Here is a 15,406-nt window from a genome sequence, read left to right on the forward strand (position 1 = left end):
AACCGTATGTGATTTTTTTTAAGTGATATTCGAATCACAAAATTTGATAAATTTATCACTGTTATGCATTACATATTTGTACAGTATGCTATAAAACATGTACAGTATAATAAATACATCAAAATTTGTGGTACAATTATCACATTCTTTTTCTTTTTAGTACCTTATTTCCGACGTTTCACTTACGGGGTATAGATATAAAAAAAAACTTAGGGAACACAAAACACATGATTGTTCTTCTTGATATTTACTGAGGTTAAAGTGTCATTTCTTAATTACTAATGCCTTAATGATAGAGCTTACAAGAATTCTTTCACACTTTTTTGCTTCCTACCCAAACTAACAGATTTCACCCATTTTGACGCAAGCAATTTTGTAATTGTACCCAACCAACCACCATACGGACCCATTTTAAGTATTAGTCGATATGACACAATTAACAGTCAATTTAAAAGGAATAAGATAGTCATTCTGAACTCGATCATTGCCTACATCATCATTTTATATTTATTTTTCATCTACCTAACCTTTTTCTCCCTTTAAAAAGGATCACCTAAAAATTATAATCATACATACCAAATTCAGATCTGATGGAAGTCGTAATTTTTAAACATTAGATTAAACACTTGTAACCATATATCTATGAAATTATACACAAATAATTTATAGTCATAAAATTTGACTAGAATATATAACTAATTAAGCTGAAGTGAACAATTATGAGAGTAGAAATCTAAAAACTCTAGCAGATGGAAACAAACACTTTGCGACATAATTTTTTTGCCAGTAGTAAAATAGATTTTTGGCGTTCTTTTTGAAATAGCGCATGCACAATACAAATCTAAGTTGTGATAGTTCCTGCAAATGTAATCGCTTTCAACGTTGTACTGCAATTATTAAAGAAAAAAAATGATAAACACATAGTTCTACTGAAATTGTTAAATATTGCTAGATTGGATATGGGCTTATCACTATAGAGTATAAAATGATGAGGAAAGAATAATGGGCGCGCAGCCCACATATTGAAGAACCCCGTGGACATTAAGCCCAAAATTATTATGCCCGAGATTAAAGACGAGTTTGGTTCACATAATATTTTGAGAAGAGATGAAATCTGAAGGAATGAAATTTGATGGAATGTTTTTGATTTTTTGAAGATTCAAGTGAGGGAAGGTGACGGACGGAATGAAATTTCTTCCCTCATCCCAAGGAATGAACATCAGATGGGAGAATGTTTACATTCCAACGGAATGTGATTCATCCATCTTTAACCAACCAAACACGCTAAGGAATGGAATTCAATTCCAATTCCATCAGATTCCATCAAATCATGTGAATCAAACGCGACCTAAAATGTGAGTTGGTCAAAAGATTTGGAATGCACTGTGCACACCAAACAACATAATGATTTATCAGGTTAAATGAAAACAAGAAAACACCCATTGTTTTTCAATATAACATAAAAAACAGAAAATGTGTTCTAATCATAGTTTCTTTAAGAATATTTTTCAAAATAATAATAAACAATGTTTTACACTTTTTAATAAAAAACTTGAAAACATTTTTTTTTTCATTTTACATTTCTATTTTCCATTTCATTCTATTGTCTCTCCTTACATCTCTAACATGTTTTTTAGTTTTATAATATGAACAAGTTTTCAAAACTTTTATTTGTTTTCTAAAAAATAAAAAACCTCTTCTTTTTTCAAACAATTAAAAATAAAAAACTAAAGAATATTTTTCTACAACCCTCAATCTCTTGTTATATCTATTATTTGCAAGTAAAATGATTAATCCTCCTAAAAATGAGCCTAAACTTTTTTTTAAAAGTTGTTATTCACTAATTCTCTTTTCTAATTCTACCCCTAATTTTGTCCCAGGTCTTAATTTAACTAGATTATAACCCGCGTGAAACGCGGAAAAAATTTATGAAAAAATCTATAAAAAGTTAACATGGTGGTATAATAAATACTTAAAAGCTATTAAAATTTACAAAACAATAAATAAAATAAGAATAATGAAAATAAACCGTTTGATTTTTTCATAAATCAACTATACTATAAATACTAGCATTGTACCCGCGCGATGCGGCGGCGGTTTGATGGTAACGACGACTGGTGGTGGTGACGAACTGTTATTGGTGGTTGATGTAAGTAATTGATTTAATGTAAGTGATGTAAAAAGGTAGTGGAGATATTTTTGAAGACAATGGATTGGTGATGTAAATTAATTTATAAAGGGTAAAATGGTAATTTTCAAAGACTAAGGTTTGACATTGGTTTCCCATCCACCTGACAAGTGTTTTTTAGTTTTATGTAGTATCACAAATGATTATATTTTTAAATATTACAACACACGTCTTTTTCCAGTGAATTAAAAGCTAAAACGGTTGGTCCAATGCATAGAGGTAGTTAACTACGTATAGTATAAAAAGTTATAAGGATTCACGGCATCCACAAAATAATTGGATACACAAATAGTAGTGGTTTTGTAGAAGCTGATTTTATGACTATGATCCACGAGCATGTAATCTACTTCATTGAATCTATAACGAAGTTATTGATTTCCTTAACGCCTCCTTCATTAAAGAGGGGCTCGAATGGGACAATTTTTTGGTTGTACGTATACGTCTGCTTCCAAAGTAAGACAATTTTAACCCAGATGTTCCAAGATTCCTTGAATGCATCGATGTCAACCATCCTATCGCACAAAACTTGATCAGCTATGATATTGTATATAGTGATATGGAAGCAACTATGTAATCTTTATTATGCTAATGTGTAGTTGATGCATAATACTCATACATTTTTCATATCACGGTAATGACTGTTTGTCACAATATTTCAAATTCTACCAGCTCATTCAAATGATTCACTATAAACAATAACAACCTTATATTTCAACCTTAATCATATATTATCAAGTGTTTAGTTATACTTCATAACATAAGGTTAATTTAAACCATACAATACAAAATTATTTGCTATTAATTATTTGTAAGTAAATCAAATACGAAAAATAAACTATAATGGAAGATGGATCATAATATTACTTGACACAAGTTAAGCAATTACAAATATAAATGCTAATACTTATTAAAAAATCAATTATCAAAAAAGTTATAACATGGATCAACATAGCTTTTTGAAACAATCATTATTTGTTAACAAATCAAAAAAACGTATTCTTTTTATAAATAATAATAATCTATAAGAAGATTTATAAGAAAATCAATAATAAAATCAAAATAAAATTAAAAGAAAGATAGATGATGATGTGAATCAAAAAGGGTATCTAAAATGTTAGACATATTAAAATTGATATGATTAGTAGAATATTAATTATTAATATGTATTGTTTGAACATTTTATTCATAGTTGAAGGATTAAAAGAATATTTAATTATATGTTGAGTCAATGATGATGTCATCATTTTGATATAAGGGTAGAGAAATAAGAAATAAATTTTATAAAGGGTCTATTACTATATTTTTGATTCGAAGGTATTTATTAAAGATAGTTAGAATTCGTTTTTTAATAAATACCCCGTAACGATATGTGGGTTACAAGAAACATTTAACTGATAAAATAGCGGATGAGGAGGTTCTCCTGGATTGTTGGCAATCTCCACTTGGGACACAAGTCTTTAATTCCCCCTGCTGGTGGTGGTGGTGGTGGCAGAAGATGTCTGAACGGTATAGGGCTCAAGCGATCCTTGTCAGGACTGACGTCAGAGAACGAGGAGTCGGAACTGAAGGAATTTAATGATTATTTGAATAATCTGAAAAACCACGAGAAATCTGGTGTTCCTCAAGGTGCTGGTACCGATTCCGATGATGGTTTTGATATTGGAAGAATGAGGCGGCTTATGCAATCACTTGGAAACCCTCAGTCTAATTACAAGGTCTGTGTTTTTATTTGCTTTAGTTAAAATATTTTACTATTTAATTTTACCTTGATAGTTATTTTAAGACGAGCCTTTTGATATCATTTACGTAGTCCATTCATATTGTTGGGACCAAAGGAAAAGGTTCAATTGCTGCATTTTTGTCGAATATTTTACGTGCTCAAGGCTATTCTGTTGGATGCTATACTAGGTTTTATTATTCGTTGATTAGAATAATTGATGGGTATTGTTTCTACCTGCATGATAAGTTAAGTTTGCTATTAACCGTGCGGTTCCTATACTTCGAGTAGTCCACATATCAAGACCATAAGAGAACGTATAACGGTAGGAAGACTAGGTGACCCGGTATCAGCCAGCGCACTTAATTCCTTGTTCCAAAAGATAAAAGTTGTTCTTGATCAGGCCGTGCAAATTGAGATGGGCCATCTTAGTCATTTTGAGGTATCCCTTTTGTTGGGTGTAAACATATTTAGAACTTATTTACTTGTGATATCGAAGTTCTATAAATGTAATATCTTATCTGGCCCTCATGACATAGGTTCTCACTGCTGTGGCGTTCAATCTATTTGCTGAAGAAAATGTGGACATTGCAGTTATCGAGGTCGATGTCTTCTTTGATCTACAAACACCCTTCTTGAATTGTTATATATTATTTCCTCACTGTACTTTGTCTTTCCATTTAAAGGCTGGCTTGGGTGGTCCTCGTGATGCAACAAACATAATCTCTAGCTCAGATCTTGCAGTTTCTGTCATAACAACGATTGGCAAGGAACATTTGGCTGCACTAGGAGGCTCCTTGGAGAGTATTGCAGTTGCAAAGTCCAACATTATTAAACATGGCCGCCCAGTTAGGTGGTTTCCCCCAGTTCACATGAATGAATATTGTTTTAGGTGGTATTACAGTAGCACTTTTTAAATATGGTTTCAATATGTTTCAGTAACAAATAGTCTCGCTTTTTATTAGTTTTATGAACAATATAATGGTAAAATTAGGCATAATTTCCTAAACCATATAATCTGACTAGGATTACATTCGGGGACAGGTCTTGTAAGTCTGACCTTGCTAAGTGTGATAATTTCAGGTGGTTCTAGGTGGGCCTTATCCTCCCCACATTGAGCTCATTTTTCGCAATAAAGCATCTTCAATGTGTTCTCCAGTAATCTCCGCATCTGATGCTGGAAATAGAAGTATCATTAAAAAAATTAGTAATGTCTCTGGCAGTCCTTGCCAAGTCTCTGACATCATGCTTGACATTGAGACAGACTTGCAACTAGTATGCACCTTAATCTTTCCTTGTACCATACTTAATTGTTATTGTCTCCTAAATATGCTATCTCATCACTTCAATTGTGAACCCTGACCTATAAACTTTGTAGTTTATTAAGCTCTACGATGTAAAATTGTCTCTGTTGGGACTCCATCAACTTCAAAATGCTGCAACCGCCACATGTGCTGCATTCTGCCTTCGTGATCAAGGTACTTCAATTCTAAGCCTTTATTTAGCTGATACACCCATTCAATATCAGGAGTAAATTTGGCAAAATGCTGATAGGTCGGGCGTTTAATTGCAGATCAAAACTGGCCAAGTTTGGTTGGGACTACCCAAAACCCTTTGTTTATCTATTTTTTAGTTTAATATATACTTATTGTGCTGCATAGGATTGCGAATTAGCATTATTACATTACTAATCTTTAATAAAGGTTAATATTATTTTGGAGTAAATTTTGACCAATACATCTTGAATTTTCCCTAATAATAATAATAACAATGATTATTTTTATAGAGGTTTTATGCATATTGAATACTTTTTGAATGACTTCCAGCTAATTGATTTTTCTGACTACTTTCTTTCTTAGCTACATCCTTCAGCTTAACCTGTTTGACTGGGTGGATATTAATCATAAGTCATAACCTGAATTAGCTCAGTTAGGTGAATTGGTCAAAATTGCCATCGCTGATCAAGAGACTAGTATTTCGTTACCTTACATAACTTTGTTGACTTTTGGTCTAGGTCTTCCTTCTTATCTAGTTGTAACTTCCATTTGTTTTATTTCAGGATGGAGAATATCTGATGGATCAATTCGTACTGGTCTAGAACGTACACAGCTGATGGGAAGAAGTCAATTTTTAACATCACTGGAATCTGAGGCATTAGGACTTCCTGGAGCTACTATACTACTAGATGGAGGTCCTAACTAATTATGATCCGAGGTATTCATCTCATTTGGTTTAAATTGTTGACTAAACAGTTCACTTCTTCTGTAAAACGAATTTCAGCTCATACCAAAGAATCTGCCAAGGCTTTGGTCGACATGATTCAGATAACATATCCAGAGGCAAAATTAGTTTTTGTGATTTCTATGGCAACTGACAAAGACCATCAAGCATTTGCCAAAGAATTACTTGCAGGTACGGTTCTTTGATCACCTTACATTTTATTAGTCTTAGAGGGGCATTTGCAATCCTGTGGGTCAATTTGGGTTACAATTGTTTGCTAATGGGCGAACCTTTCAAAAATTGTTAACGGTGTATGAAAGTATCTGCAGACTATTAAAACTTTTTTATTCATAAACAACTGCTCATCGTTGGATAGAAACTTTTGTGAATATTGGTTATATATTAAGGGGTTGGGTATTGTAAAATAAGTATTAAAGTAAAATAAATAAGACAAGATCTTGACCCTTAGATCATGATTAGATTGATGCACGAAGATTCACGAAACAATTGATACAAAACAATTTTAATGATGCACGGTGATTTTTAGTGAATATAAACTTATTGTTTTATTTGTTTTACTTTAATACTTGTTTTATTTTACCTAAAACCTATATATTAAATCTAAAAAGAGGTACAGGCTCAAAAGTTTTAATCTAATATGTAAAATCTAAGAAGTGGTAACGGCTATACCCATCCCACTTGACCCTCCCATTTTGCCACATGCAAAATATCCCTCAATTAGAAGGGATAATATGGTATGTTATAAGCTAGAACCTTAAGCGTTTGATACTAATATGTTGTCAACTTGTTGCAGTGAAGCAATTGGAAGCTATATTCTTGACAGAAGTTAGCATCGCCGGGGACCGTTATAGGACTGCGTCTTTGTCATTACTAAGAGACCGTTGGATCCAAGCTTCTAATGAGTTGGGTATTAGATTTTCTGAGGTTGGGGTCGAAGAATATAGTGAATTGCTCAAAAATCGATCAGTTAGGTCTGCTGAGAAAGTGAATGACGGAATTTTACTTTCCACTAGTAGTTCATTGATGAAATCGATGAGGATTGGAGATGAGATTCTTCGATCAAAGGACAGTGGTGAACCAGGTCTTATAGTGGTTACTGGATCGCTACATGTTGTTTCTTCAGTGATATGCTCCATCAAAAGATAGTTGCATGTAGGGGCGGATCTACAGTGCAAGTAGGTAGATCCTAGGTAGATTTCGGAAAAATTAGAGATCATGATGTGGGACTATTCGGTTTCTTTGTTCACAATAAATTTTGGGGGGTTTTTGAATAATTAGGGAGGTGAATATTGATATCATTATCATGACAATTTAGTTTTTTTAGTTTATTAGTTATTTCAATTTGCATTGTTATAATTTCCCTTTATAAATAGGGATTCAAGTTTTGTTGGTGAGATGTTTTTTTTGATCAATATATGAATTTCGTTTTTCCTTACTATCACAAGTGTGTGTTGGTGGGTGAATATTCCAGATTATCGGTATTCAATGTGAATCAACGATAGATCTGATTTTTTTGCTGCGATAGTATGTAGACTTAATGTTTAAATACAAGTAAAATTCTAATTTGTTACTATGGTTAATCTGTGTTTTTTTCTTAGTGAAACAATACACTGATACAAAAGGTTTTATGCATTTCAATGTCTTTCGGATGACTTTCCATTTGTTTGACCTCTTTTCTCTTCAGTTATATCTTTTCGCCTTAATCCATCCATTTGACCCATAAAACATTACCTAAATTGACCCATTTGTATATAATTAGGCCATAATTGCCAACTGCCGTATACATTGTGGTTTTCTTCGTAGCTTGCCTATGCCTTTTTTGAGTTAGCTGTGGATGATCCGCCGAATCCATTGTTGACTTCACCACGATCGATTAGGTGAAACGGTTCTGTGATCCATATAGGTTTCTTATTATCTTGCTAGAAACGTTATCTTCATATGTTTATTTCACTGCCAATTCTTTCTGAACTTTTGGTGTGCAGTTGAGAAGATTATGGTGTGAAGGACAACATATTGCTGGCATTCCTGCTGATGAAGTTCCAGATTTAAATTGCCATCTGTTGTATCAGCAGTTGCAAGTTATCAATTGCTGTATTTCTAGGAAACAGCGTCGTGCAATTGCTACAGAATCACTAGATTCAGTCTTAAAACAAGCCAATATCAACGATGACATGTCACCTTTAAATGAAGAAACTACTCCGGATCTTATGTATGCTCAAGTTAGCTCTGGAGAGCTGCCGAGCAATGTGAAAATTTAACACTGTTGGAAAATGGCGGACCTGTGTATGCCCCTGTTATGCAGGATTTTTCTAAGTTATTTGAATTTTCAATTTAATTTGGTGAGGTCAAGCTGCTTTTGTTTTAGTGGGAATATATTGATGTGTCATTTTTCAGGAAGAGCCCTTGCTCACAGAAGATCTTGTCAAGGAAACAGAGGAATTCATATTGCGTAAAGGGAGGTTAGTAACTGAGTAGTCAGATTCTATATGACAGGATCTCATGCTATCTTTCTGTTTCTTTGAAGTTTTACCTTTATTTTACTGATGATGATTGTATAAATAAGAGATAAGGTGTTGAATGAGGTAAGTTGTTTGATTTTCAGCTGTGTTCAGGATGTGCAATTGCAGAAGCCAGAATTTCGTCTAATGAATCTTTGTACAAGCTGTTCCTCGAGTGCAAAGATTATATTGCTACTTGTCAAGGAAAATTTTGGTTTGATATATGTCAGGTATATTAATTTTCTTAATTTCATGTATTTGTGAGTGACTGTTATCATTCATTAATTTTATCATTGGTGGTAGGTTAATGACACAGTGGTGATGATGGTACTGAACCCTGACGAGTTCATAAGGCTCACGAAGCATCACCAAGGGGATGATACTCCTACAGCTGGTGCACTTGAAGGTCGATTTTGAAGGCTGAGTTTTGTCTTTGGTTACAAAGACAAGAGTTCCGGGAAAACACCACCAAAAGAAACCCATTACGCCAATCTATCTCCTCGATGTTTTCAAAGAAACCACCAAGAGCAGAGAGTGCATCCCCAGTTGTGAAACCAGTTAGTTCAATTCAGAATGATTGGATAGATGTATAATCATTGATCTTATTCTAATGCACCGTCAACCAGGTACAATATTAAATTTTCAGACTGTCATGTATAATTGCACACAGATTCAAGAGATGACAAGATTGGCGGGTCAAGTGTGTAGCTTGTTCGAAAATGGGTCAGAAATGGACTCTGGTTTGTCATATTAGTTTGGCTTAGAACATCCAGCTTGGGTTGGGTTGACCCACAACTCGACAAGTTAATGTGTCAAAAGTCAAATATAGTTACAGTACATTTCTATTACCGTAATAATTTTCAAAACCTGAATAATTATTTATGAGGTTGTCTACACTAAATAATTTGGGTTACATTTGACCCGTTCAACATAGGTAGAGAATCGTACATGGGATATTTCATATTTATGAATCAAATTGACTCATTGTTGGGAATGATTAGTGTTTTGAAAAGCAGATCAGACATTGAATTAGTAATCAGGAAAATGCTGTTTAAGTAGAAAAATAATCTGTGATGATGTAACTTGTGGTTCAATTCGGTTGATCGATTAATTCACCTATATATGCATTTGGTCAATTACAACACAACTAGTATATATGACAAACGGAAAAATGTTGAAATTGATAATAAAAAAATATGAGTACAATTATAGGTTGGTGCCTGCATTTATGTAGCCTCACAAAACACACCATTCATCAACATACAGATACTGTTGTTGGTCATCACTACTAGCATGCAAAAGATTTTTCTATAGATACAGTTTTGTCACGTCAAGTCATTTAACTCATCATCCTTTTTCTCTTTAACGAACTGAGATACAGTATGTTGTATCTAGTTTACAGGTGATCATCAATGATGATTTGAAGAAAAATCTATATCAAATTTTCATAATTTTTTTCCTTATATACAACTTATAGCTGTACGTAATAGAATCGCTCTCTATGCATGGTCTTATGAATAATTTTTAAAGAATAAATCCGAAAAAGAAAAACTTGGTCTTCTGACCAATAAGGATCAACAGGGAATCCTGCAAAACGAAATGTAACCCCGATAAAATAAATCAACATTATTGTCGCGATGAATGGTTGTTTTGTGAGGCTACATATATAAATGCGCGCGCAGAAGGAAGTGTAAACCATCAAAAATCTGCTTTTTGTTGTGACTTTTGTCTTCGGAATAATATGGCCATATATCGTCGTGATGAATTTCGTTGGGTCCCACATGAATAAAGAAAACGAATATGTATTAAAATGAAAAGAAATAGAAAACCTATTGCAACGACATGTCAATCAATATGTAACTTTTATCTTTTACTTTTTATTTATGTGTTGTCTATATATAATTAACTTTAATATTGCGGCAACTTAGTGGTAACAATAGTCAATAGGGAAACATTTTAATATAATTTAATGGAGTAGTCATTTACTAAAAGTATTGTCTTGATTTTGTAAATCACCTAATGCATGCGACGCCACTAGAAATTTTGACTTTTGAGATCAAAATGGCTGGGTGGGAGAGTAAAGAGCGTGTATGACCCAAATGAATTGAACTACAAGGATGGATAGTGATGGTAAAGAAAAACATGAGTATTAAACTTGATAATGTGACAAACCACATGGGGCATTTGTGAAATAAACTCTTTTAAGTAGTAACTGTAGCGTGTAAGAAAAAGTCAAATCTGTGAAAGTTTGGAAATGTTGAAATTTAAACTGAGGTGTCTATATCCAAGACAAAAGGTAGCTGATCGAGGTTCAATTCCTAGACCATAATCCTAAATATATACCTGCTTTAAGGTAATTGTTCCGAAATCAAGAAGTTAATTATTGGAGCATGATATTATGCTATTAAAGTATCAATTGGTTGAAATCGTCTTTGATACGTACTCAATTTATAATTAAACTGATGAGTCTCATTTGGTTTTAATTGGTTAACTAAATTAAACATATACGGGAAATTTTTTTCTTAATTTAGACGTATACTAGATTATTACCCGCGTAATACGCGAGAAATATATATAGTTAATCACATATTAAATTTTTATAATATCATAAGTTGACAAGTGTTTAACCGGGTAAGAATTAAACCACTAAAAAACCTGAAGTTACATTAGTGGTTGTTTAGATTCTGGTTAACAGTGACCAGACAGTTGAAAAATAGATATATCATCTATCAGAGGTCTCACTAAGTAGGGTTTTCGTTTCTTTGGATGTCTTTCATGCATCCGAATAAACTGCATTGTCATTGTACTTGTGCTTTAACGTTTTGCTCGAATGATTTAGTTATATACTAAAATTTCTAAGCAATTTTAGTTATCAATCTATATATCGCATGTTGTGTTAATCTGACTTAAAATTATGCAACATTGCAATTTTCATACAATTATTTTTCTGATATTAAGTTGTGATAGTTTACTATATACTCCATATTTGTTTTCCAGTTCTTAATTAAGAAGGTCGGTTTAACAACCGGTCCAATTCTCAAAACATTGATTTAATAAAAACGTTATATGATAAAAATTATATACAAAAATCCTTATAACCAAATTTTATTCGTTATATGATAAAAATCCTATATAAAAATAAAAACAAATTATATTAAAAAAAAAATTCTTATTGTAAAAATGTTAATAATTAGTTTTAATGATAAGAATGATGTAAAATAAAATATAAAAGTATTACTTTCCATAAAACTATAATTCAAAACATTAATTATTATGTCTAAGGAAATAATAATAATTTAAGTTTATTAAAATAAATTAGATCTAAAAAGTTAAATAAGGTATATATATATGACATCATCATTTGATTTAACGGCTCTAATTAAAAATTAAATTTTATCTAAGGGTCTATATTTTTTTAATTGTGAATTAAAGTTTCTCTTTTATATATTTAAAGATGGTGACACCCATATTGTAGAACCGTACATCATATTTTCATCTCATACGGTTCTTAAAAAGTCATAAATAAATCTAAAAACCCATCCATTATTCTTTTTATATGTTTGTAAGATAAAAAGATAGATAGAGATAACATAACCAACCAACCATATCTTAGCTAGAGTTAGCATATATTTTCAATGTGATCGAATTTATATATAAAATATATACTCGTAGCTAGTAAGACCACAATCGTTATAATGAATAAATAAAATTATTAATATATATAAATAAAAACAATGGCAGTCCACATTAAATGTTCATGCATGCATGCAAATTAATGCCTAAAAAATCCTCTATAAAACCATGCCACCTCTTTCCCAGAAATTATTATCAATAAAGTAGTTACATGCAACTAACAATGTCAACTTATTTTACTAATAAATTATTTGTCTACTATTTTCTCATCACCATAACTAATGCTCTTCTTCTAAGTTCAACAATCTCAGCCAGGAAGCTGCTAACAATAACCACGGCTCATCCGGTGGAAGAAAGTAGTGAATTATTATCAGGAAGCTTCGGGATCGGAGCAGGAGCCAACATGGGGAGTGGTGGAATGCTCGGGGGAGCTATTCCTGGAATGAATACAGGAATAGCCGGAGGTATTGGTGGGAACATCGGTGCCGGTATTGGTGGTGGTGCGCTAGGTGGTGGTCCAGCAGGATCAGATGGTGGGCTTGGTCAAGGATTTGGTGGTGGTGGAGTGTATGGAGGTGGTGGTGCAAGAGGTGGTCAAGGGTTTGGTGGTGGTGGAGATCAAGGCGTTGGTGGTGGGATTGGGAGGAGCATTGGAATGGGTGGTGGTATTGGTTCGGGTAATACTGGTTTGGGTAATGCAGGCATTGGTGCTGGGATTGGTGGTCATCTGGGTTTTGGTAGCGGCGGTGGAGGCTTGGACGGTCCGTCTTCACAACAATTGCCGTGATCGAGTTTGTTATTCATCTAGCTTGATCATCGTCCGCCGGTGTCTTTTGCATGCATTTATGTATGATTTGTGTTTTAATACTCTTAGTACTTAGCTTAATGAGGTACTCCCTCCGTCCCATTAAATGTGTCCAGTTTTGAATACTCAAAGTCTATTTTTTATAAGTTTGACCTTAAATATTTTTTATTGGATTATATAATACTTGACAAAAGTTATACCCAATGAAAACACATCTAAACCTCAACCTATTCATATAACTTTCATCAAGTATTATGCAATACAAATTAAAATATATTTGGTCAAAGTTGTAGAAAAAAGACTTTGAAAATTCAAAACTGGACCTTGTTAATGGGACAGAGGGAGTATGTATTAGCAACGTATGGTTGATTTTAATTAATAAAAGTATTTGCATGCATGCAATTTAGTTTAATGATCATATGGTGTCCATGCCAGTTTATGGTATTTGGAGACTTCAAGATTAATTTTAAAGGTCTAGTCTAGTTCATTAACATATAAATTAAAGTAAAAAAAAAAAAAAATAGCTCAATTTATTCTATGAACTACAAAAGTGCTAGCTAATAATAAAAAAGATGTAAATGTTGATGAAAAATCAATAAAGGTTACTAAAATGCAAATTAAATAATGATATTTAGTCCAAATCCGGATATTAAGTTTACTATATAAAATATTGAGGCCTTAAATTTTTTGGGTCTAAAACAATCGCCTAATCATATCTCATAATACTATTGAGTCACCTCGATATGGTCTACTGCACTCATCATTTCGTTGTTTGTTAGAGGCTATATTGTTCAAAATGACAACAATTTATAAATTAATGGGTTATCATATCAACACACATTACCGGAGTCAAAGTTCAAAATGACAAAAAGGACAAGATGTTGATGGATATTTTAGTCAGGACAATTTTTGTGAAACTCATTTTTCCAAATTGAAAATGTTGCTACAAAAAGTTGTAACTATAATCAGAATTTTTGGTGTTGATGGTAATAGTGAGAGGTTTTTTTTATTTTGCGGACTAAACACAACCGTAAGATCAACTTTTATCGTTAAAGAGGTGATCATCAACGCACTGATCATTTCTTATACGAAGAAAAAAACCTTTGTTCATTTTTAACCATTCATGAAATATTATCCAACAATTTGGATCCAGTCTATGCATTTGGTTAGCCAATTCTTTCCAATATGACCTTTTGGCTAGCCATGACCGATCAAGAAAGCATTTCTCTGTTGATGTTTTACGAAGGATTATTATAAACACAGCCAATTTAACTTATTAAAATATTTGGTTAAGTATGTCGGAATATAATTAACTTAACACAAAAGTTATTGTGTCTATAAACTAAAAAACTCTATTGTAGATAAAAAACTCGAAAAAATGTTCAATTGATGTACCAGACAACCGGTTCCACATAAGCCATTTCCCGGTTTTTATTACTATATATATTTACCTGGTTTTTTTACATACAATAAAGGTTTTTTTATAGTTTATGCATATAATAACTTTTCATGCTTAGTTGATTACATTTCAATGCACTTAATCCATATATATTTTAAAAAGTTTTATATTTGAATATAAGACACTATTGATAATATGTATAATTTTTTGAGGACAATATATATTTGTCTTATATAGAAATTCAAAAATAATTATGGTAAAACATGATTAAACTATTTTTTTTATTCTAAATGAATTTTCTTTAGAACGAGATGTTATTTTAATTCTCTTAGATTACATTCTTTTAGATTACATGAATGTATGGGATAGAATTTGAACTCTAGAAAAAAATCTGACTCGTGTTAATTTACCCTATAAATATGGAAAGTAGACTCTCATTTCAAATTTAAAAATCTTACGTTACTAATGGGCAAAACTCCATTGTTGATTGAAATATTATTTTACTCAAATGTTAATCAATGTTATATATCTAATAAAATTTTCAATTTATCATTTTACCTTTTATTTGAACTCATGTATATGTTTTAATTTTAGAAGTGTCATCAATAAATTGAATAAATCGAACTAATGATTTATGTTAAACCCGACAAACTTATGTAAAAGCTTGAGCTTGAACAATGTGAGTTTTCCCCTTAGGAGTTTCTAACCGAGGGTATAAATTAGGTATCTATCCAATGAGAGAGTTCTTTTATCACGGGTTCGATTAAAATAATCACTATAAATTATGTTGCATTTGTTCACACTTTTAGTTAGTGTGAATAGATTAAAAATTTTACCACACTTTTATGTGTGTATATAGAACTAAAAGTGTGTAGAAATTTCTCCACACTAAAAAGTGTGTAGAATTAAAAGTTTACACTTTTTA

At 32.1% G+C, this 15,406-nt stretch overlaps 2 protein-coding genes across 2 annotated transcripts; both read left to right on the forward strand.

The window, feature by feature from the left end:
- Positions 1-3,594: 3,594 nt before the first annotated feature.
- Positions 3,595-7,499, forward strand: LOC122610729 (dihydrofolate synthetase-like). Its single transcript, XM_043783692.1, has 10 exons — positions 3,595-3,903; positions 3,999-4,096; positions 4,197-4,347; positions 4,445-4,507; positions 4,592-4,753; positions 4,989-5,180; positions 5,284-5,383; positions 5,965-6,096; positions 6,186-6,317; positions 6,940-7,499. The coding sequence occupies exons 1-10, from the start codon at positions 3,595-3,597 to the stop codon at positions 7,290-7,292; spliced, it is 1,692 nt and encodes a 563-aa protein (XP_043639627.1). The 3' UTR covers positions 7,293-7,499.
- A 5,001-nt stretch (positions 7,500-12,500) lies between these two features.
- On the forward strand, positions 12,501-13,064 carry LOC122610730 (glycine-rich protein 5-like). The gene has a single exon (XM_043783694.1). The coding sequence runs from the start codon at positions 12,501-12,503 to the stop codon at positions 13,062-13,064; it is 564 nt and encodes a 187-aa protein (XP_043639629.1).
- Positions 13,065-15,406: the final 2,342 nt, after the last annotated feature.

Source organism: Erigeron canadensis, chromosome 8, assembly GCF_010389155.1.
Source record: "Erigeron canadensis isolate Cc75 chromosome 8, C_canadensis_v1, whole genome shotgun sequence".
Lineage (NCBI taxonomy): Eukaryota > Viridiplantae > Streptophyta > Magnoliopsida > Asterales > Asteraceae > Erigeron > Erigeron canadensis.

Coding starts and splice junctions, on each gene's coding strand:
- LOC122610729 (XM_043783692.1), top strand. CDS start 3,595: ATGAGGAGGTTCTCCTGGATTGTTGGCAATCTCCACTTGGGACACAAG. Junction 6,097..6,185: donor TACTATACTACTAGATGGAG/GTCCTAACTAAT, acceptor AACGAATTTCAG/CTCATACCAAAGAATCTGCC. Junction 6,318..6,939: donor TGCCAAAGAATTACTTGCAG/GTACGGTTCTTT, acceptor AACTTGTTGCAG/TGAAGCAATTGGAAGCTATA.
- LOC122610730 (XM_043783694.1), top strand. CDS start 12,501: ATGTCAACTTATTTTACTAATAAATTATTTGTCTACTATTTTCTCATC.